Below are 19,345 nucleotides of genomic sequence, written 5' to 3'. Positions count from 1 at the left end.
GACCCTTAACTACCGTCTAGAACGTCACACCAATTCGGGTCATTTCGTACCCTATTGGAGGCCCACGAACGTGCTCCTCTTCAAGATCCGAAACGACTGATCAAGGGCCCAAACGAGACAGTTCAGCTCGCTCATGGCCAAAACCTTCCTTTCCTATTCTTCTTCTTGTGTAAACTCGCACACCATAGTATGTATAATTATGTAGTGGCATGTGAAGTTCGATATCATGTTAAAAAGTTTAACTCAAACGCGAGAAGACATCGGCATCATAATGACTACATCGATGCTATAGGAATTTTTTTTTTAGGTGGATGCTATAGAATTGATGAGTCCTTGTCTCGAAGAATCGAAAATCGAGTTCCATTTGTCTTGAGTGTTGAGTAGGTTTGTGCTAAACTCATTCTCTCTCTCTCTCTCTCTCTCTCTCTCTCTCTCTCTCTCTCTCTCTCTCTCGTGAACCTGCAGTTGGAAAAAGGGCTTTTCGTTTCCCGAAAGGGCTCCAGCTGAATGGGTTTAAAGCCGAGATGAAACTTTTGCTTTGTTGAAACAGGTAAGACAACAAATGATGTCTCTAAGATGAGGAAATTGCCTTAAGATCCTCGTTGTCTCATGTTAACTTACACTGTGTAGGGGTGAGCATGGTTCCAGGGTAGAACCGAGAATCTGGAACCGGAACCCGTAGGATCCGGCCTGGTTCCAGGTTCCAAGGTATGCGGGGTAGGTTCCGGGTTCCAAAAATTGAGGAATCTGTTCCAACGGGTAGGTTCCGGGTTCCACTATCTAGAACCCGGAACCCGGATCCTAGATTCCGAAATAAATTTTTATATTTTTCTTGGTATATGTTTTTGCACGATCATATAATATTTTATGGCATCCGATGATGAGTGTATAGTTTGGAGCCAAACAAATTTTTAGGTTTCGGGTTCCAAAAAATGATAAACGTGTTCCAATGGATTGGTTTCGGGTTCTAAATGTAACCTGTACAGAGTCTAAAATCACTCACCTCTGCTTTCTCTTAGATGTTGTAGCGTTCACTGTCATTTTGCTTAACTAAAAATGAAAAAATAAAAGAAAATAACAGAAATTGATAGGTTCTCGGGTACTCTGGAACCGACCCTAGAACCTGTGATAGGGTAGGTTCCAGGTTCCAAGGTATGACGGGCAGGTTCCAGGTTCCAAAAAATGAGAAACCTGTTCCGACGGGTAGGTTCCAGGTTCCAGGTGAAACCCGTAAGGAACCCGGAACCGCTCACCCCTAACACCGTGTTTCCGACCAAAAAAAAAACTTACACTTGCAAGTTGCTGCGCGTGGTTTGCCTTCTGTTCGGTGGTGGAAAGACTTGAATCAATATTGCTCGTGTAGTTTTGCGCTCTCGATGCTATTGGCTCGGTTCCTCGAGCTACAATGTAGTCGAGCCGGGCATGAACGTTGCGGTAATTTAAATAGTCTATGGAGCAACGCATGAGTTCGTGGTCAGGTTTGCCTGTATTTGAAGCAAAGGAGATGCACATGTTTCGTAGTAAATAGAAGTTCGAATTGCTTTTGCTTTGGTCTTGCTCGTTCTTTTCTGTGCAATTCAAGCATATTACCACTGCATTATCGCTTTTATGGGATAAACTTTTACTGATAAGAAGCTGCTAGTCTGCTAATATTCTTAGTTATTTCTGACTACACGATCTCTCAATTAATGAGTGTTTTATGCAAAACTCACGGTGATGATGTGTTAATCTCCGGTTGAGATTGTACCGCCCTTGACAATGCTGCCAGGGAAATCCTCTTTTAGCTAGCTCTCCTCTGGAGCAACTTTATTATACGAGAACACATAGTTTACAGAGAAAATCAATTGCAAAGGGTAATAATCCTCTTGATGCCAGCCAGTTGCTGGGTTCCGGCTGTTCAGGCAAATCCGCTTTTAACTCGCTATTAGATCTCCGATACAGGACTTTGCTTCGTGGTTGTCGGGGAGAGTTTGCCACCATCTTGCAACTGCGGTCTCCTTCAAGAATGCATCCTTCTTCACCTCCCCTTTGTCGTGCCATTCCCTCAGTTTCTTCGCCAACTCCAAAGCCATCCGCTCGTTCAGTGGTTGCTTATTGGCAAACGCGAGGTTGAGCTCTTCCACCTCGGCCCAGAAGCAGGATTGGCCGCATGAACCTTTCTGCAACTGCTCGGCGTGCTCTCGCCATCTTTGTGTATACTTGTAGCGTTTCGGCCTTCCTTTCGTCATGTAAGGACCCGTGTCTTCATTCTTTAAGTGTCGATAGTAGTTGGCTATGTCTAGTGGCTCCACGAGCTGCCGAAACCTCGTGGCGAGCTGCACCCACGTTTCCCCTGCCTCAAATTTATCCGGGAGCTCATCTCGTTTTAGCATCTCGATGATCTCGTCCCATATGCCCGCTAGTTCCAGTCTCTTCACGTTGGCCTTGAAGTCGTCCTCATACTTTTGCACCTTGAAAGCATCAAAATATCCCATGCCACGGGTCTCGCACGAGGTCCGGTACCCTTCTACATCGGAGAGGTATTTCTCTATGGTGACCATCTTGTGTTCCACCTTCGTCTGGTTATCCTCTTTCTGCCTCTCCGACTCTCCGGCAGCACGAAGGCACAGCCTTGCTCTCGCACTCTGCAATAAGAAAACCATAGTTGGTGAACATTCCATTACACTTGCGAAGAATATTGGAAAAGTGAGTTCGTTACATAAAGGAAAATCCTTGGGCGACTCACTAGATTGAGGCCATTTAGGGCGGCGTCGATTGTCTTGGTCACGATATCTGCAGTACCATCTGAGCTGAGAGGTAATTCTCGGAGGTTCTCCAAATGGACTGCATTACGCATGTCCAAGCTCTTGTCTAGTCCATCTTCATAAGCAAGATGTGCTAGTAAGCTTGCTACTGCTGTCTGTTGAACATCTGATGCAGGCATCAGCTGTAAAGAGTAAAACAACAATTGAAAGACAGCATCCGGGTTCCTCACGACCACCGACCTGCCAGCCCCGGTGCAGAAGACATACTTCCCGCACGGTCGGTAAGGACTTAGCTCGACGAATTTAGTCATGGTGTCTAACAGCATATTTGTGCTGCCCATTAGAATGCACGCCGCATGGCTTGCAACACATGATGCATTCCTCATCACAGTGCCGAACAAGGCGGTCAATTTCACCTTGTCAATCGAATCGGCTCCGCGATGTGTGGAAGCCGAGATGAGGCACGGGAGGATTTGTTCTAGGAACTCTCTTGTGGAGGAGAGCGGGGCGAGCAAAATCCTGGGAACAATGTCGTGTAACATGACAAAGTGGACAAAGCGATCGGACCACTCCTCTCGCCGAACAGCGTGGCAAAAGATGCGGTCGGTGGTAAGAGGGGATCCGAACGTTAAGCAGAAAGGGCCGTGAGTCGGAGTCTTCCTCGATCTTTTGTACTCCTCGAGTAACCAAACGGTCGCGTATATAGCGATCGGACCGCCGGAAGAGTGGCCGGCGAATATTATTGGCTTGCTTTTCCTCATTGCCTTCTCCACCTGGAAACGAAAGACAAATCCCAGTTTGATTCGTAGTCAATGACGAACATCTCTTCCATTGCTAAGAGCGTGTGCAGAGAAATTGAACTCAACCCAGATCGCGGGTGATGCGATGTGCCAATGTACTTACTTCCGGGGAGTTAAAAAAAAAAAAAAGGCAACTCATCCGAAGAAACTGGAAAATGGATTCAAGATTCAAGAGTACCTCAGCGTGGAGCGCTGACTTCTCTACAATCTGCAGGAATTGCCTCATGAAGGATTCGTTGACCGTAGCAGTTATGTCGTTGCCGATGCTCCTGAGGGAAGGGAACATGGCGAGATTGACCTCGGTCTCGCCGAAAGCTCTGGCCTTGCCGTCTCCGGCGGACCACTGATCGAAAGACCAAGACCCGGAGAAGGCGAAGACGACCTGCGAGGGGCTGCCGCGGCCGATCTTCTCGACAAGGAAGGGCTTCTCCGGAGCCTGGTGGGCCCTGATGGAGGCAGAGCAAGCTTTCTTGATCACCTCATCTTTGATGCCCAGCTCTTGCCCGCGGCTCCCCGTGTCCATGGCTTGTGCAGATCTATACTATGCGACTTCTTCTCCTTCTTCTTCTGCTGCCGCTGCTGCTATTCGGGCGTCTGTTCGAACTTATTGACTGGCTTAGCAGGGGAAGGGCGAGGAGATATAGGGAAGATGGGGAGTGAAACTTCGTCGATGGGGTTTTGTTCTGTCGTCGAGCTTATCGTTGACTTGCTTTTGGGGTCTTTGTACGCACATGCTTGGAAATAGCCCCTCGTTTGGGAGAAAGGTTGCCGCAAGACAAAGCATACGATGCCTTTTCTTGTTACTACAGAATCCACCGAGAAAATATTAGGTACCGTCGGGGAACCACATCAGCAAATACCCACTCCATCCATCGTGCGACACGTGTCGCACGGGCCCACTTTCCAGAAAAAGAAACTCTCCTCTCTCTTCCCCGTCTCTCCTCCGCGTGACCTCTCCGACCTCCTACCCCCTCTCTCTTCCGCCTGATCCCTTTTCCCTTCTCCGACCTCGAACCCGAGCCATCGCCATTACCAGCTGCGGCGGAAAGCATGATTCGGAGTCTCCGGCAACGGGCTCGCCGCCGATTGATCCCTATCCCTTCGTGCGCCTCACGAAGATGCCCGAAGCCGAGCTTGAGCGGCCATGGCTGCGATGGCCGCGAGTCGAGCTCGAGCAGCCATGGCCGAGACAGCTTTGCCGGTGGCCGGCGAACCCAAAGCTAAAGCTCGAGCGCGAGAGGCCATGGCACCTGCAAACTTGAGAGTCCTCGTCCCTCCCCTTGTCGTCGCCCTCAACTTCATCAAAGACTCGAGCAGTCCTCCCTCGCCGGCATCGCTAACCGAGCCGATCTGATCTGCCCGAACGACGCCGACGACGGCGATGCATGAGCCTTCAGCCGCTCATCCCGAGCAGTGCGCCAGTCGTCGGGGTCAGGCGGACGAGAGATGGGGTAAGACAGAAAGAGAAAAATGGAATTTTGGCAAGTGGGGCCCAATCGCCACGTGTTGCGCAATGAGTGGTGAGCTGGACCACGTCAGATTTACCAGGTCTGGATGCAATATTTTCTCGAATGGACTGACGTCTGCGGCCATTGGAGAAATCGAAAGTAGGGGTTTGCTACTAAAACGGGCTTCCTGAGTCGATGAAATGAAGAGAGGTGTCTTGTCTTGGTAGGAAGATGGAAACGGATGCTGACGTGAGCGAATGCCACGTCAGCAGACATAAGCTTTACGTGCGTAAAATACTCAAAAAATAAAAATAAAAATAGAAATAAAGGATTGGTGCAATAAACCTAATTCGTGATAGTTATGCGCATTTCCTTGTAATTTCGGAAAGCAACAGGAAGTCAAAAGACTTAAAAGAAAACAAAAAAGGTTGTTTGAGATCGGTCATTGGTCAGTCAATCGGATGCTGCGAGGAAACACATCGGAACATGCGAGGTTTTCTTCTCGGTGATTGAACTCCCATTTCCATTTTGAAAATGCGACGCCGTACTGGTCTTGTGCTAATAGATGATAGGGAAAAAAAATTAGATTGTTATTTTTTTCTTCTTCTCGAGTACCAAGAGATAGACATTACTCAATTATCAAGCACTCTCTAAGTGAAATCTCTTACCGACTCAGCAAAGAGGTCACCTGTGGACGAACTATGTTAGAACCATTATGTCGCGACTATCAAGCTTGATAGGGCACAAACTAAGGTTGCGTGCGTTTGGTTCAAAAATTTTTTTTTTTTGGGGGTTTAAATGTGCCTTGGGTTTTCGGCATTTTTGGAAGGTAGGTTTCAAGGTAAATGAACTTTTGCAAAATTGCGCTCACTAGTATTTTCATGTTCCAATCTTATCCTCATAAAAAAAAAAAAAAAAACTGTTCTTCGTTTGTGAATTGCATATCTAGGTCGCCAATGAAGCTCTCCCGAGGGTCCGTGAGGCTAGCAAACTTTTGCCAATGATCGTTGACAACCATGAATCTTGTTAGGCAAGATTTGAAGAATCGCGGTTCACAAGGTCAACGCTAACTAAACCTAGGGTTATCCAACCTTTTCATCCCTAGATTTATGTCGATTGCGAGCCTCACCGGGGTCGTGCGACCTCAGAGCTTCTCCTTTTGGGTTCGTAACGAGCCTCTGCTTCCATGATGAAAATGATGAACAGTAGGGACGCCCTTATGCTTCCACAATGGAGACAATGAATAGCAGAAACGCCTGGGCTCATGCTCGAGTCGCTCAAAGGGCACAACTTTCCACAATGGAGACGATGAAGAGACGACCTCCCTCTGTTTTTGTTTTTCCCCTTTGGCAAACATCGAAACTGCTTTGCAAAAAGGTTACACCAAAATCACTTAACCAGACGATATTTGCTTTAAGTAAATACTCCTTGAGCTTAATGCTGTTTTCGGTCGTGTCCTATAGACTGGATCGTCGTGAACAGCAGAAATCTAAATGGGCTCAGTTTTTAGACCCAATGGGCTCAATTAAAAGGCCCGATAAGGATTTTATTGGAGAAACGTCCGGCCCAAAACCTTCTTTCGCTGCTTATTCTTCCTTTCTCTCTCCGTCGGAGAAGCACCGAAATCGCCATCGATGGAGGAAGAGAAAGCGGCGGCCTACTACGACGAGCTCACTCGGAAAGGCGAAGGAGCCGCGAGGTTCAAGCAAGGGCTCGGCTTCTCCGCCTCCAGTGACTCGGCTCCTCCCGCCAGAGGATCGGCCTTTGTCTCCGCTTCTTCTTCGTCGTCCTCTTCTTTCCTGAGCAACTTCGTGAAAGCATCGAGCCCCACCAAAACCTCGCAGTTCGAAAAGCAATCTCATCTCGAGTCTATCCAGAACAAGCTCAGGAAGAAGCCGGATGATGCCGATAGGCATCAGTCTAGGGTTTCGGATCGGAACGAGCGCGGAGATCGTGGAAGTCGGAGGCACCGATCTAGGAGTGCGGAGAGGGAGAGGCGGTCGAGAAGGAGAAGCAGGAGCAGAGATAGAGATAGGTACAGAGAGAAGGACAGAGACAGGGACGGGGAGAGAGATAGGGACCGAAGGAGGAGAAGTAGGAGCAGGGGCAGAAGTGCGTCGCCGCGGAGATCCGGGGGGGCACGGGGCGCGTCTCCTCGAGAGAGGCGGAGGCCGGAGAAGAGTAGGAGTGATTACAGAGAGAAAAACGAAATGGAACGATCGGGGAAGGAGCAGAACGGCGGTGGAAAGGCGGTTGATTACTCACGGTTCATCGATGGATACGACAAGATGGTACGCTAGTCTTCTTAGTCTGAGTTTTGAATCTAGGCAAGAGGATATTGATTAATGCTATGAATGAGTAATGCCTTGTCCAATTGTATCGAATGGAATCGAATTTTTTTTAACTGAAGCCTTGTCCTTAAACGGTGTAAGCTTTTGTTTCGTGAACAGACTGCAGCTGAAAAGGTTAAAGCCAAGATGAAACTTCAGCTTGCTGAAACTGGTAAAATTCATGATGTCTTGGTGATGGTGCTTCTACCGTCTTGCAATTCCCTTTCTGGAACATTTTCCATGGAAAACTATTTCCTGCGCTTGTTAATGTTTTGTGATTGAATTGCAGCTGAAAAAGATGAATCAAATGGAATGGGCCCTGGCTGGGAAAGATTCAATTTTGACAAAGATGCTCCGGTTGATGATGAGGAAATCGAAGGTTAAAGCCTTATTCCTTCATGTTAACTTGCCGCGCATGCGAAAGTGTACAGAACTTGGATCAAGAATCTTGTTTTGCTTTAACTTGCAAATGTTCCGGTGGCTCTGGTTTCTTGCTTGTGACTATTCTTGTTCGAGCTGTGTGTATTTCTTATTCATATCGAATAAGTCTCGTCAACTGGACAGTTTGTTGACACCTCGTCAGGTCATTATCTCCCTGACCCTTCGTTCCAGTGGTGCACATTTCGACGTTGATGGAAAATGTTGTCATTGCAGATCATTGAGGCATGCTAGTTCAACAACATTTATTATGCCAACGAGTGAGAAGAAAAGCTAGTTTAGCAGTATTTCGAAATTTTCCTTCGTTCTTTCTAGGGATGCTTTAGTTTTGATGAGGAGGAACTGGTGTGTGGCTTGTGGTCTTTTGATCATATGGTTTTCTGCTCTGACACTTTACAAATCAATAGTATAGCATGAACATAATTAGAGCAAACCCCTAGACATTATTTTGAGCGTACAAGGTATTTCATTTTAATGCCTTCAACACTGAACAGTGTGGTAGTGGCATTGTCTTAACAGCAATACTCCAATTGCTAATTAGCATGGACAGAAACCTGGGTTGAATTCAGTGGACTACTACTGACTATGGACATCCATTGGTTTCTGCAGCTGCTGAAGATGATGCAGCCTTAGTCAAGCATATCGGGCAGAGCTTCCGTTTTTCAGCTGTAGAGGTGCTCTCAAGTCTGAATTTGGTTAAAACACTCTAATTGCTCTGATAATAGAGGACTGCATGATATAGCATCTTTTGTGAGCATCTGATGTCTTTTTTTCGCATCACGGTGAAGGCGAGAAGGGAGGAACAGATAAAGACTGCACATGATGAAGCAATGTTTGGATCTTCTCGTACTTTATCAGTCGAAGAGCAGGAGCCCAACGTGGAGAATGAAAACAAGAGTGTTGAGAATATACCTGCAGCAAGCCTTGTCAGTGAAAAGGTACGAATGTACGTCAATTCTCGCAGTTTTCATTTGAGGTGCTTCCTGCGCTACTGAGGTGAATCCATGTCATTTTTAATGTGAAATTAGGTACTTGCTAGGCAACAAGGTTCGTGGCGTGACCGTGCTCGCAAAGCATAAGTGAAGAAATAGTTCGATGGAACAATCTAACCCCCCTTTTATGGATTGCTGAGGAGATGTGCTTTTGAAAACGGTGAAGATTTTGAAAGGATTGTGACAGGCAAAGAAGTTTGGGTGGCATGGGCATAGACCGGGAGCATGACAAAAGTATATGCTCCCTCTTCAATTCTCAAGAGTTGCAACAAAGGAATGAAGCTGCATGGTCCTTGGCTTTGTTTCCCTCCTCCTGCAATTACACCCAGTGACCATGACAATATTGGTTAGTGCCGTGAAGCTTCTGCAAGACATGATCGTTGGTTTGCAGGTTGCAGCCTGCAGATAGTGTGGGTCGCCTGTCGTATTGAAATCTAACTTGGAAGATCGTTGTTTTATCTGTGCTCCGTCTATGACGAGAAGGAAACTCGCCCTCAGCCTCGTGTTTTGCTTGTTTGTTTTTGTATAGTCATCATCCACCTTATACTCCACTGGCGCTGTCCCTCTGAGGCATAAGTCGAACCGATTCCTTGCATTTCGGGAGCCAAAGCTGATGTCAACGTGTCTTCTCCATCATATCTGGCTGTACATTGGCAAATTATTGGGAAGCATGCGTGTAACTCAATACTGTGTATCTATTCAACGGAATGTATGGGACTTACCGTGTCAAAATTGGAAACATTGTATGTCATTTGTTCGGGAAAGATGGCGACGGTTGTTCAATTTGACTGTTCGATGTATCCTGAACGACAGTGGTACAAGTGAAAAACAGTGGGGACTCGCTCTCCCAGCAGATTCTGGCTTTTACAGCATGAACTGGCATTGAGTTCACATTGCGAAAACGTGAGAATTTACTCGAATTTCTTCTTGCGTTACCTGATATTTGCCTTCGAAATCTTCTATATATTAAGCCAAAGATCCCCCACCTTTCGTTTCCCTTTTCATTTGTCCCCAACACCGAAGGATAGAAAATGGATCTGCAACTGAATAACAAGAAGACCCAAAAAAAAAGATGTAATTAACACCGAACTTATAACTTTTCGTTTCAAAAGCTTCTGCATGGAATTACCCATTTTCATCTTTAGCCAATTGTAAGTTTTTTTTTTTTTCGTTTGGCTGAATTAGTCGATGGTACTTTTTTTTTTTTTTGGGGGAGGTCTGGATCAATCGTAAGTTGGCGCTTGTGTCTCTTTCAAAATTTCAAACCCGCCAAAAAAAGGCACCCCCTCTCTCTCTCTCTCTCTCTTCTCTATCTCTGTTTTCATTCATCGGAGGTTTGAAGATGGCCTCGAATGCGATCCCCACGGTGAATCCATCGGAATCTCTACAGAAGCTTCCAAGTTACAGCAGGAAGCAGAAATCTCTTGGCCTTCTTTGCACCAAGTTCTCTCTCCCTCCGGATCTGTTTTTTTTTTTCCATACGTGTCTGGTTCTCGTCTTGGGCATACTCGTAAATCTCGAATGGTTGATGCAGTTTCTTGGGATTGTACGACCGAGAAGGCGTGGATTTGATTGGTCTCGACGAGGCCGCGTCGCGATTAGGTCTGAAATCTTAGCCTTTTTTTTTTTGTAGCTGCCCTTGAGAGTTTAAAGCGAACCGCGCTTTTATTACGATTGAATTGGCGTAAGAGGGTTTGGGATTTACAGGCGTGGAGAGGCGACGAATCTACGATATTGTCAACGTCTTGGAGAGCATCGGAGTGAGTTCTTCTTCTCTGGGGTCTTCTTCGTTATTTCTGAAACGTTCATTAACTCCACTTTTTGAGGGAATGAACGTGATTTCAGGTTCTAGCAAGAAAAGCCAAGAACCAGTATACCTGGAAAGGGTTGGGAGGAATTCCTAACGCTTTGAAAAAGCTTAAGGTAGTTCACTCACCAGTTCATGCAGAACTCTCTACAAGTAAGAAACTGCAATTGGAGTATTTCGGAAAAAGGTCTAATGTGATTCGTTGTTGTTTTTCAATTTAGGAAGAGGGATTGCGCGAGAACTTCAGCATTTCCAATTTCGCTAGCTACAACAGAGTGAGAAAACAGGGACCCTTTTTTTCTCTAGCTTTCATAGTACATTCAATCCAACCAAGAAAAAACTTTTGAGGGTGTCCCTTGGATTCATCCCTTGTGTTCTTTATAGGTATCAGATGATGAAGAGGACGATGAAGTATATTCTGATCCTAACATGGGAAGTCAGGAGGACCAATCCAACCCCGCCCCCGTGCTCAAAGCTACTGGATCAGCAACAACAGGTGATCTCTTTGGAGGTTGTAGTGTACAATTTTGCGACTTTAACTTTAGATATTTGCACATTGAATCCTCTCATCTGTTTGTTTGTTCCCATTTTACAATACTTGGCGGCAAATTCTTTGTCAAGTATTTTACTAAGTGTGCCGATCTAAGACAGTTTTAGTATGATCACTGGGGAAATTTGGAAGGATGATGTGTGATTGCTCTGAGCATCCTTGACTATCACAACCAATTTATTATTCTCAAACCTCTCTCTCTCGTGACATCTCAGACAATAGAAGAGAGAAATCTTTGGGACTTTTGACTCGGAATTTCGTGAAGATTTTTATCTGCTCAAATGTGAGTCTTGTACTTATGTGTGGTCTTAATTTGTGAAAACTTCAAATTTACTCTCTACTGATATAATGAGCTGTCTGAGCGTTCACATCTCTGTATTATTACAATTGCTAAGGTGTCTGTGTTCTCCCTTGATGAAGCTGCTAAAATACTGCTGGGAGATGGTCAGAGTTCAATTATGAGAAGTAGTAATCATCTTCCTCTTCACATCTCATTTTGCTGATGAGGGGATCTTGGAAATTCTAATTAGAGTTCTCTCATTCTGCAGCAAAAGTAAGACGACTCTATGACATTGCCAATGTATTGGCTTCAATGAACCTTATTGAGAAGGTAAAGACTTATAGTATCAAGAGCGAAATCATCCGTAGACCGAACTTTGTCGTACTATTCACTGAATCTTTGTTGCTAAAGCGGAAAATAAATTCTAAGACTCCAATGTTTCTTGGTGATATGCAGACCCATACTACAGATACCAGGAAGAATGCTTTCAGGTGGTTAGGGCTCAGAGAGAAATGGACTGGATCTGTTGACGCTCTAATTAGTGATGATCCTAAGAAAAGAATGTTTGGGACTGAAATCACCAACACTGATTTCAAGAGAAACAAAATGAGTCCCTTAGTTGAGGGAGTTTCAAACTTCAATTCGAATGTACAAAAAAAGTCGAAGAACGAGAGACTAATAAAGGAGCTCAGCAGAAGCAAGTCGGAGCAGGATTCAAAAGAGAATGCAAAGAGTTACCAGTTTGGTCCTTTTGCTCCTCACGACATTCCCAAAGACATTGCCTCGAGGACCGACAACAGGCGTGCGCGGCAACCCCATGACTGGGAGAGTCTTGCATCCGCGTATAGTCCTCAATATCACAACCAAGGTATTTCATGTTTATCAAGTGGTGCCTCAAGATATTATCGATGTTTAGTAGAGAGAAAACACTATCTGGAGCTGTTTTTGCCATGGCTGACCTCCGAAGCTTTCAATTATTTATTGTAGTATGACACCTTGGTCTATTATCTACTGCTAGTAGTTGAAATTACACTAGAAAACCAAGATAATTTGCTTCCAATGCATTTCTCCATCGGCAAAAAAACCCTCACTTTACGAGTTCAGATCTTGGCTGTGAGGTTAAAATTCCAAGCCATTTCCAATAGATAATCCTCAAACTTATTTTATTGCAACTGTTTATTCACCCTGCTGGGGTCATGGTCATAGACGTGGTCATGCTTCTGTATTTACTGTAAGTGTATATTATTGAGGACCGTCTAGCGTCTGTCTGGTTGGATTTGGGTCTGTACAATGCCCTGGTCAAACCTTTCGTTCAGGCAAATACTTTCAAAAGTGAAAACTGAACTGCATCGCCTCGACCCCCGCTGTCACCAGAAACACGTACATACACTACCCTTTTGTCCTTAGAGGTCAGTAAATGCAGAAAAGCAGCCCATTTTAGTTTATTTTCCCCCCCTTTTCGATTAATTGAAAATCCGCTTTGACAATCGTTGGTTTTCTTATGATGTTGCAGCCTTGAGGGACCTCTTCGGCCACTACTCGGAAGCATGGAAGTCTTGGTTCTCCGAAGTTGATGGGAAGAGCCGCTCTAGCGCAAACACATGATGCTCCCGGATCTCATTGAATGCGGCATGATACCTAACCGATTGCTCTTTATCCTCCATTGGGATGGGAGATGATCTTGTTTTGTGCATAATCTCGAGGCCGTAACTTCCAATAGTCTTCATTTGTATATCGACACATCCTAACAATATTACCATACTACTCGTTTGGTAATAGTCGACTACTTCGATGGGCACTTTCTGCTAGTCGACGTCCAATTTTTCTTTGCATATGATCATGTCGTGGGGGCACACAGTGATTGGAAGAGAAGACAGCGTGGAAATGGGCTGAATCTTAGGTGCTTCAGCACATGAAGATAGATTCTAGCTAGGGGTGGCAAAAGCTGGATTGATGTAGCATAAAACAGTTCTCAATTTGCAAGAATTGCAGTTTTGCTATACACAGCTCCCTGTTCGATAACCGTTTCCTTGATTGTACTTTTCATTTTTTCTGGTAGAATTCCTCAAACGTGATGAAGGGGAATAAAGTGGCTGAAGCCAGAAAATATCCTCTCGTTTTTTCCCAAGTAACTTCAAGTTACAAGATGAACCATCTAGGATTTTGTCCGGCCTGAAATCCGCTGAAGGAACATATGTAGAGAGGTGATCGGTACTCCCGATTCCTATCATGAGCATCTAGAGTAACTATTCATCAATTAATCCATCACAAAAGTTCTGAGGGTTTCACTTCCCGCAGTTCAAGAAAAGTTTTGTGTGATAGAAAAGACCTCTCGACAGTCTCTCGTTACAATGTCTGAATAATCATAAGTACCCAGTAAGTATGCTTAAATCACACATTCTGCTCTCGTTTCCAATACATCATATACAGCCCACAGTAAGCTAGTACCAAGATCTTTTCACAGTTCAATATTAACACGTGCTATCCATCAGTATTACCATTAATCAGCAACAATGAGAAAGAGAGACTTTGTCTTCGGGTCATTAATCTCAGCTTAAACCCTTATTCCGGCACCCAGTGTTGAATTCATCAATCGTTTGAACTATCCATCGGGTGCTATCCATCAGTATCACCATTATTATTGTTTTTACCGACTACCTGTATCATAAAATTATCTCATCTTGAACACTGACATTCATAGTCTTGTTAGGGAGGACGATGCTGTTGATCACCACCACCTCGTCTTCAACGGTCACAGCTTCACCTGCATTAAGATATTTCACATAAATCTAAAAGCTGTCCATATATTTACACCTTGACGTAAAACTACAAATGGATGGGAAAGCATCTCAGGGGTACCGAGGATTGTTATTCCAAGTTTCGCATTATAGTCTCCTCCACCCTGTAATCAGTAATTTAACTCAAAATTAATGGCCCAAAACCATTCGAGAAAAGGAAAGAAAAAAGACACATTTTGAATAGAGAGAAGCTTGTTCTAAGGCACTCATTATTTTAAGTTTGATATTGCAAAGGGAAAGAGAAGAAACAGGACGTAATGTCCCACTGTGATTACACCATTATGATACTGTTCTGTCAAAAAAAATTTCGCCTTCAAAACGTAACTTATTTGCATTTTATATCACCCTCAACCCTTAAACGAAAGTCTTTAAGCGTGTCCAGGAGGGAGGGGGTTACTGAGTGAAGTTAATGCAACGTAAATCTTTGTGTGCACCATTCAGAAGTTATAGAGCAAACTGTTATTTTCTCATCCATAATAAATTACAGTATTCTGGCCAAGTCTTTTCACTTGCCTGGGCGCGCGACCATTTCCCAATGGAAGATTTCCACCCAATAATTGAATGAGTAGCCACTGCATTTTCCTGAATGAGGAAAAACATAAACATCAAGCTTGTGATCAAATTGCTGCATTCTCATATCTTATGACCGGTAGCAAACCTTGATCTCAACATCATCGAGGATGATACAATTCATAAGCCTGGCACCTGCTCCTATGCGTGCATTAGCTGATATGGAGACATTAGGTCCAATCTGATTTATACAAAGATGCAAGCTTCAAATATAAATGTGGGAGGGAGAACCATTAAAATGTAACAAAGAACTATGTAACTACTGAGAGACTTTTGTATGGTTGACAGGTATAAAGGTGGTGAAGAGAGTTCATATCTTTGAAAGTTCTGTTGCTACCATTGTTCTAAAACATGTCACAGCAATTAAAAATAATTAGTCTATATAGAAGTTGCTAAAGTTGATATCTGATCTTTTGAAACTTCTCTCATATGGATATTAATACAAGCATCCACTCAAAAGATCCTGATGAAACGTTGACAATTATATCAAGCAAAGAACAAAAGCAACACCTTACATACAATATAAAGCTGACATTTAGGATAGTGGAATTGCGTTCAGCGGAATGCACATACAGTGTTCAACAAATCATCATGTAGTGAGAGTTCAAAGTTCAAACATCATAAGATATCAGTTTTATCAACAGATAATTCAAGCACATCAAGAAGAAGAAATAAAAAAAATGACCTTGGCAGTTGGGTGCACTTTTGCCGATGGATGAATATAGACATCGCCAATAATGGTAGCACCCTTTGTACCATCTCCACTTGCCAAAACATGGGGAGAGGTAAAGCGAAACTGTGCAAGATACAAACCTGAACATTTCAAGGACATTCTGCACGATTTGAAGTAGTCAATCAGTTACAAGACTATTCAAACTCAAGTTGCCAAAATAGATCGAAGAAACGACATTATATCCAGCATACCCTGGAGTCTTTATCTGTTCCCAGAAGTCCATGGTTTCATATGTATATAGCTGCCTTTTTCCAGCTAGAGGTGATAAGATATCTTGATCCAATCGCACAAAATCTGTGGGGAGAGTCCTGTTGAATTGCATATATATTGGGAACGACGACAAAAGAAGAGAAAAAGGATTCTACTGCTGAGACAGAAGACACATAACAGCCGAAAGCAGGGACAAAAAACATGAAGAGCATTTCTAACTTACAAACAATGAATAAAAAGTGATGTAGAGTATAAAGTGCAACAGAACAAAGAATGCCATTCATCAGAGAAGTACTATTAGACTTGAAAATATTTCCTAGACAGATTTGACAAAGTTTCATCACATGCAAAAACAATGAATGAACCTTAATTCTCAACATATTTCTGCTTGATTTGACTGCATAGACAGGTGGTCTATAATTTTTCATTTGCTTCCACTAAAATAGATTGCCATCAGTAATTTGTTTAGTACCATTACACTAGAGTCATCCTAGTTTGTCAAATAGAAGGTTTACTCCGGACAACAAAATCATCAGAAATAGATTACTGCAAAATGATCATGCAAAGTTGCAGAGTGGATAACCCATGCCTCCACTGTATAAGTAGATATCCCAGCAAATAAGCAGAAGGCTCTAAAAAAAGTGAAATCCATACCTTGTCGCCGGTTGTAAGGCCTCAAAGCTAGAGACACGTTTCAAATTGGCTGAGAAGTGACGAAAAGTCAGTTCGAAACTAGATTAATTATAGAAGCTGCTTCTAAGAAATTTGAAAAGCCATACGTAAATTCTTAATAAGCAAAGCAGATTTTAGTGGAAAAGCTGCAGACTTGCTAAAATTGCAAAATGAAACATTCCCCAGTAATGAAGTTTACATCTAGAACCTAAAGGACTTAGTTTTCCACATCAATTTAACTGACCTCTGTCTTTCCGTTGAGTGGACACATTGCGGATGGCACCGAATATATCTGGTGTAAATATGTATACACCACAATTTATCAGGTCACTCACCTGCATCACAACGTAATATCAGCTCTTAAAGGGAGAAAAAGAAACAATATAATGGGTTGTGAGATGAATGCCAATCTAGACTATGCCAGAAGCTCAATTGTGAAAATTGGCAAAGAAACAAATCTCTCCAAGAACATACAAATGTCTCTGGTTTCTCTGTATAATGCAACAACTCTTTGGTACTTGGATCAGCTATCAGTTCACCAAACTGGCTTGCTAATTCTGCATAGACCTGGAGGACATACAAAGAATAAGACACATAAACGGAGAGCCTACAGAGAGACAACAAGAAACTGACCAACCTTAATTACGAGAAGGGTTCCCATCCCACCATATCCTCTATGAGCCTCTGCAAACGACAGGCAAGAATGGAACTAAGATTTCCTCAACCAATAAAGAATCGTGGCATAGCTTCCACGAAAAAACCGCATGTAAGTATGATTATCACAATAGGAAAGCATAGTTCATTTTAAGGAAAAGGATAGCAGTTACCGAGCATTTCGGGCAAGGGGAAACTGCAGCAAACATCACAGTTCAGCAAGAAGATATGAGACTACAAAGAAAAAATAAGCAACACTATCAGTTTTAGCTGGAAACTACAGAAAGAACTTAACAATTATTAAGTACAATGGAATCCTAAATCCACTGCAATTATAGGAGATAATATCATTACAAAGAAAATGCATCACAGCTCTTTCATATGGAGGGAAATATTTGGCCAGCAACAGGCAAAAACTAGATTCAACCTGAAACTGAGGATGGTTAATTTAAGTACAGACAAACTTGTTTCAACAGATTTGGTCAAGTATACCAAAGCTCTGAAGGGGAAAAAAAAAAAAACAAAGGAGACCGAGATTGTCGTCGCTTGCATTTCAATTGCTTCCGCAGATATAATCAGTTAAGACCCGAAAGCCAAACTTCGGATCCAGTGGAAGGACCCCAGAGAATGGGGAGATCCCATTGGCATGAAGTAAACCTTGCCTTGGTGAAATTGAAAGTAAAAAAGGCAAGAAGAAAAGAAAGCGATAGAGCACTTAACACAGAGAAGGGGAAAGGTATAAGAAGTCAAACCGGGCTGTCTTCCATAATTAGATCTCTGAAGTTATAGAGACCACCAGCTGAACCATGTGGCTTGTCTTCCTTTAAATATCTGAAAGCGATGACAAAAGCAACAACAACATGCAATGAAACCAATTTAGTGAGCCTCTAAAGTAGCCTACATGCGCCATTGAATATGAGAACAACTTGCCTGACAGGAACCTTAAGTTCGTTCGAAATTGAGGAGACATAAAGCGCGAATTCGCGCTCCTCATAGAAACCAATGAGATAGATCTGAGCTAGATTTGGAATCTACACCACAACCAGTGTCCCCAATTACATTTAAATTGAAGAGAACGAAAAGGCAGTAGTACCCAAGCAATCCACACATCCAGCAATTGTCTCTTAATCAAACATCCAAAACCACACGTACCCTTTTACAAGCAGAGATTGGGTGGTGAACCATGGGCTGCCCAGCTAAAGGGAAAAGCGGCTTTGGGATATTCAGCGACAGCGGCCGAAATCGAGTACCTGCGAGAAGGAAAAATTGCGGATAAACAACAGTGTGAGCAGATAACATGATCCAGAGCGCCTAACTTTCCTCTACATTAGAACGCATTCAATTCATTTCTCGGAGCTTGACATCCATGATTGGAGAACAAATGAACATGTGCTTTTCATTTGGTCCGGCAATTAATGTAACTGCAAAAGCATATCAGTACTTGAACCAGAATAAGCTAATTTCTACGGACACCGACGCTCCGAGAAAAGATACACCCACATTCAGACAGGTACTGTCGTTCGATCCAGCAAAAACACATTCAACGCACTAATCCCTCCGGCGCTCTCCTCCTGGGGGGGAGGGAAAGCCGGATCGAACGGAGCTCCCTCGCGGAGCTCAGGCGTACCTTTGGTCGGGCCACCGACCATGATGACGGCGACCACTCTCTCCTCGGCGATCCCCATTCTCTGGGGGGGACGAGAGCGCTGGATCCGGATCTCGAGCAACCTCGATCGTTTCGGAAAACGGAGGCAGGCGGAACTAGAGACGAAGCATGCGAGCAGCAGAGGAGGAATCGAACGTGGGAATTAGCCGAGCCAATTATTGGGACGGTCCACGCCCGGTCGCTGGCGACCAGAGGCGCAGCAGGCACTACGCTCCAAAAGTTTTGCCAGTACGTCACTTCGCCAATACAGAGCAGAGCCCGTCCCTCCCGCATGCAGCGAAGTTTCCCCACCTTGTCGTTTTTAGCTTTTTCATCCTCCTCCTTCTTGGGGGGGATTTTCCGTGGCTGATGACGAGTGATGATTGAGTTGAGCAAAGGGTATGCGGTTTCAATATCGGTCCAGATCTATGAAGCACCTAACATTTTTCGGGGCCTCCGTGTCGTCTCGGTGTCGTGCTAGACGTGTCTCGAGCCGTTGGAATAGGTTCGACAGTGCGGATCGCAAGTCCTTGGCCATCTCGTCTATCTGAAGAACGGAGATCACTACAACTATAATAAGAGCCAGAAGTGTTCGACCCTCCGAACACGCGAGTCCAGCATCCTCGTAACGTCATTCCAAACGGCCAAATTCTTTTCTTTCTACTTTAATTAAG

At 44.0% G+C, this 19,345-nt stretch overlaps 4 protein-coding genes across 5 annotated transcripts; 2 read left to right on the top strand and 2 right to left on the bottom strand.

Moving 5' to 3' along the window:
• Positions 1-1,765: 1,765 nt before the first annotated feature.
• On the bottom strand, positions 1,766-4,190 carry LOC115734747 (protein EDS1L-like). The gene is made up of 3 exons (XM_030665645.2): positions 3,723-4,190; positions 2,726-3,517; positions 1,766-2,624 (listed from the first exon to the last, which is right to left on the bottom strand). The coding sequence occupies exons 1-3, from the start codon at positions 4,065-4,067 to the stop codon at positions 1,914-1,916; spliced, it is 1,848 nt and encodes a 615-aa protein (XP_030521505.1). The 5' UTR covers positions 4,068-4,190; the 3' UTR covers positions 1,766-1,913.
• Positions 4,191-6,585: 2,395 nt separating this feature from the next.
• Positions 6,586-9,628, top strand: LOC115734753 (serine/threonine-protein kinase fray2). Its single transcript, XM_048282898.1, has 6 exons — positions 6,586-7,283; positions 7,443-7,494; positions 7,612-7,701; positions 8,370-8,434; positions 8,549-8,698; positions 8,789-9,628. Exons 1-6 carry the CDS (start codon positions 6,627-6,629, stop codon positions 8,837-8,839), a joined length of 1,065 nt encoding a protein of 354 aa, XP_048138855.1. The 5' UTR covers positions 6,586-6,626; the 3' UTR covers positions 8,840-9,628.
• Positions 9,629-9,981: 353 nt separating this feature from the next.
• On the top strand, positions 9,982-13,391 carry LOC115734751 (E2F transcription factor-like E2FE). Of its 2 annotated transcripts, none has more exons than XM_030665651.2 (11): positions 9,982-10,195; positions 10,287-10,354; positions 10,460-10,512; positions 10,598-10,675; positions 10,781-10,834; positions 10,944-11,055; positions 11,325-11,392; positions 11,505-11,574; positions 11,658-11,719; positions 11,846-12,257; positions 12,903-13,391. In XM_030665651.2, exons 1-11 carry the CDS (start codon positions 10,095-10,097, stop codon positions 12,992-12,994), a joined length of 1,170 nt encoding a protein of 389 aa, XP_030521511.2. In that variant the 5' UTR covers positions 9,982-10,094; the 3' UTR covers positions 12,995-13,391. The 2 variants fall into 2 exon arrangements, with proteins under 2 accessions (XP_030521511.2, XP_030521510.2); XM_030665650.2 differs by having other exon boundaries at positions 11,505-11,577.
• Positions 13,392-13,706: 315 nt separating this feature from the next.
• LOC115734750 (mannose-1-phosphate guanyltransferase alpha) lies at positions 13,707-18,845 on the bottom strand. The gene is made up of 15 exons (XM_030665649.2): positions 18,654-18,845; positions 18,179-18,276; positions 17,957-18,057; positions 17,779-17,857; positions 17,200-17,260; positions 17,010-17,056; positions 16,847-16,939; positions 16,617-16,707; positions 16,355-16,403; positions 15,682-15,798; positions 15,443-15,590; positions 14,846-14,938; positions 14,701-14,769; positions 14,249-14,291; positions 13,707-14,153 (listed from the first exon to the last, which is right to left on the bottom strand). The coding sequence occupies exons 1-15, from the start codon at positions 18,709-18,711 to the stop codon at positions 14,053-14,055; spliced, it is 1,248 nt and encodes a 415-aa protein (XP_030521509.1). The 5' UTR covers positions 18,712-18,845; the 3' UTR covers positions 13,707-14,052.
• Positions 18,846-19,345: the final 500 nt, after the last annotated feature.

This window comes from Rhodamnia argentea, chromosome 7 (genome assembly GCF_020921035.1).
Source record: "Rhodamnia argentea isolate NSW1041297 chromosome 7, ASM2092103v1, whole genome shotgun sequence".
NCBI lineage: Eukaryota > Viridiplantae > Streptophyta > Magnoliopsida > Myrtales > Myrtaceae > Rhodamnia > Rhodamnia argentea.
Note: the sequence above shows the minus strand (reverse complement) of the source record. Positions and strands in the feature narration are given on the sequence as shown.

What these genes read in the sequence shown, in the direction of transcription:
- LOC115734747 (XM_030665645.2), bottom strand. Translation starts at nt 4,067, where the DNA reads ATGGACACGGGGAGCCGCGGGCAAGAGCTGGGCATCAAAGATGAGGTG. An exon ending in AGTCAGCGCTCCACGCTGAG is followed by an intron (nt 3,518 to 3,722) that starts GTACTCTTGAAT and finishes TTTCGTTTCCAG; the next exon opens with GTGGAGAAGGCAATGAGGAA. An exon ending in CCCTAAATGGCCTCAATCTA is followed by an intron (nt 2,625 to 2,725) that starts GTGAGTCGCCCA and finishes TTCTTATTGCAG; the next exon opens with AGTGCGAGAGCAAGGCTGTG.
- LOC115734753 (XM_048282898.1), top strand. Translation starts at nt 6,627, where the DNA reads ATGGAGGAAGAGAAAGCGGCGGCCTACTACGACGAGCTCACTCGGAAA. An exon ending in TCGATGGATACGACAAGATG is followed by an intron (nt 7,284 to 7,442) that starts GTACGCTAGTCT and finishes TTTCGTGAACAG; the next exon opens with ACTGCAGCTGAAAAGGTTAA. An exon ending in TGATGATGAGGAAATCGAAG is followed by an intron (nt 7,702 to 8,369) that starts GTTAAAGCCTTA and finishes TGGTTTCTGCAG; the next exon opens with CTGCTGAAGATGATGCAGCC.
- LOC115734751 (XM_030665650.2), top strand. Translation starts at nt 10,095, where the DNA reads ATGGCCTCGAATGCGATCCCCACGGTGAATCCATCGGAATCTCTACAG. An exon ending in CGAGGCCGCGTCGCGATTAG is followed by an intron (nt 10,355 to 10,459) that starts GTCTGAAATCTT and finishes TGGGATTTACAG; the next exon opens with GCGTGGAGAGGCGACGAATC. An exon ending in ATTTCGCTAGCTACAACAGA is followed by an intron (nt 10,835 to 10,943) that starts GTGAGAAAACAG and finishes TGTTCTTTATAG; the next exon opens with GTATCAGATGATGAAGAGGA.
- LOC115734750 (XM_030665649.2), bottom strand. Translation starts at nt 18,711, where the DNA reads ATGGGGATCGCCGAGGAGAGAGTGGTCGCCGTCATCATGGTCGGTGGC. An exon ending in CACTCAACGGAAAGACAGAG is followed by an intron (nt 16,404 to 16,616) that starts GTCAGTTAAATT and finishes GTCACTTCTCAG; the next exon opens with CCAATTTGAAACGTGTCTCT. An exon ending in TCGATGATGTTGAGATCAAG is followed by an intron (nt 14,770 to 14,845) that starts GTTTGCTACCGG and finishes TTCCTCATTCAG; the next exon opens with GAAAATGCAGTGGCTACTCA.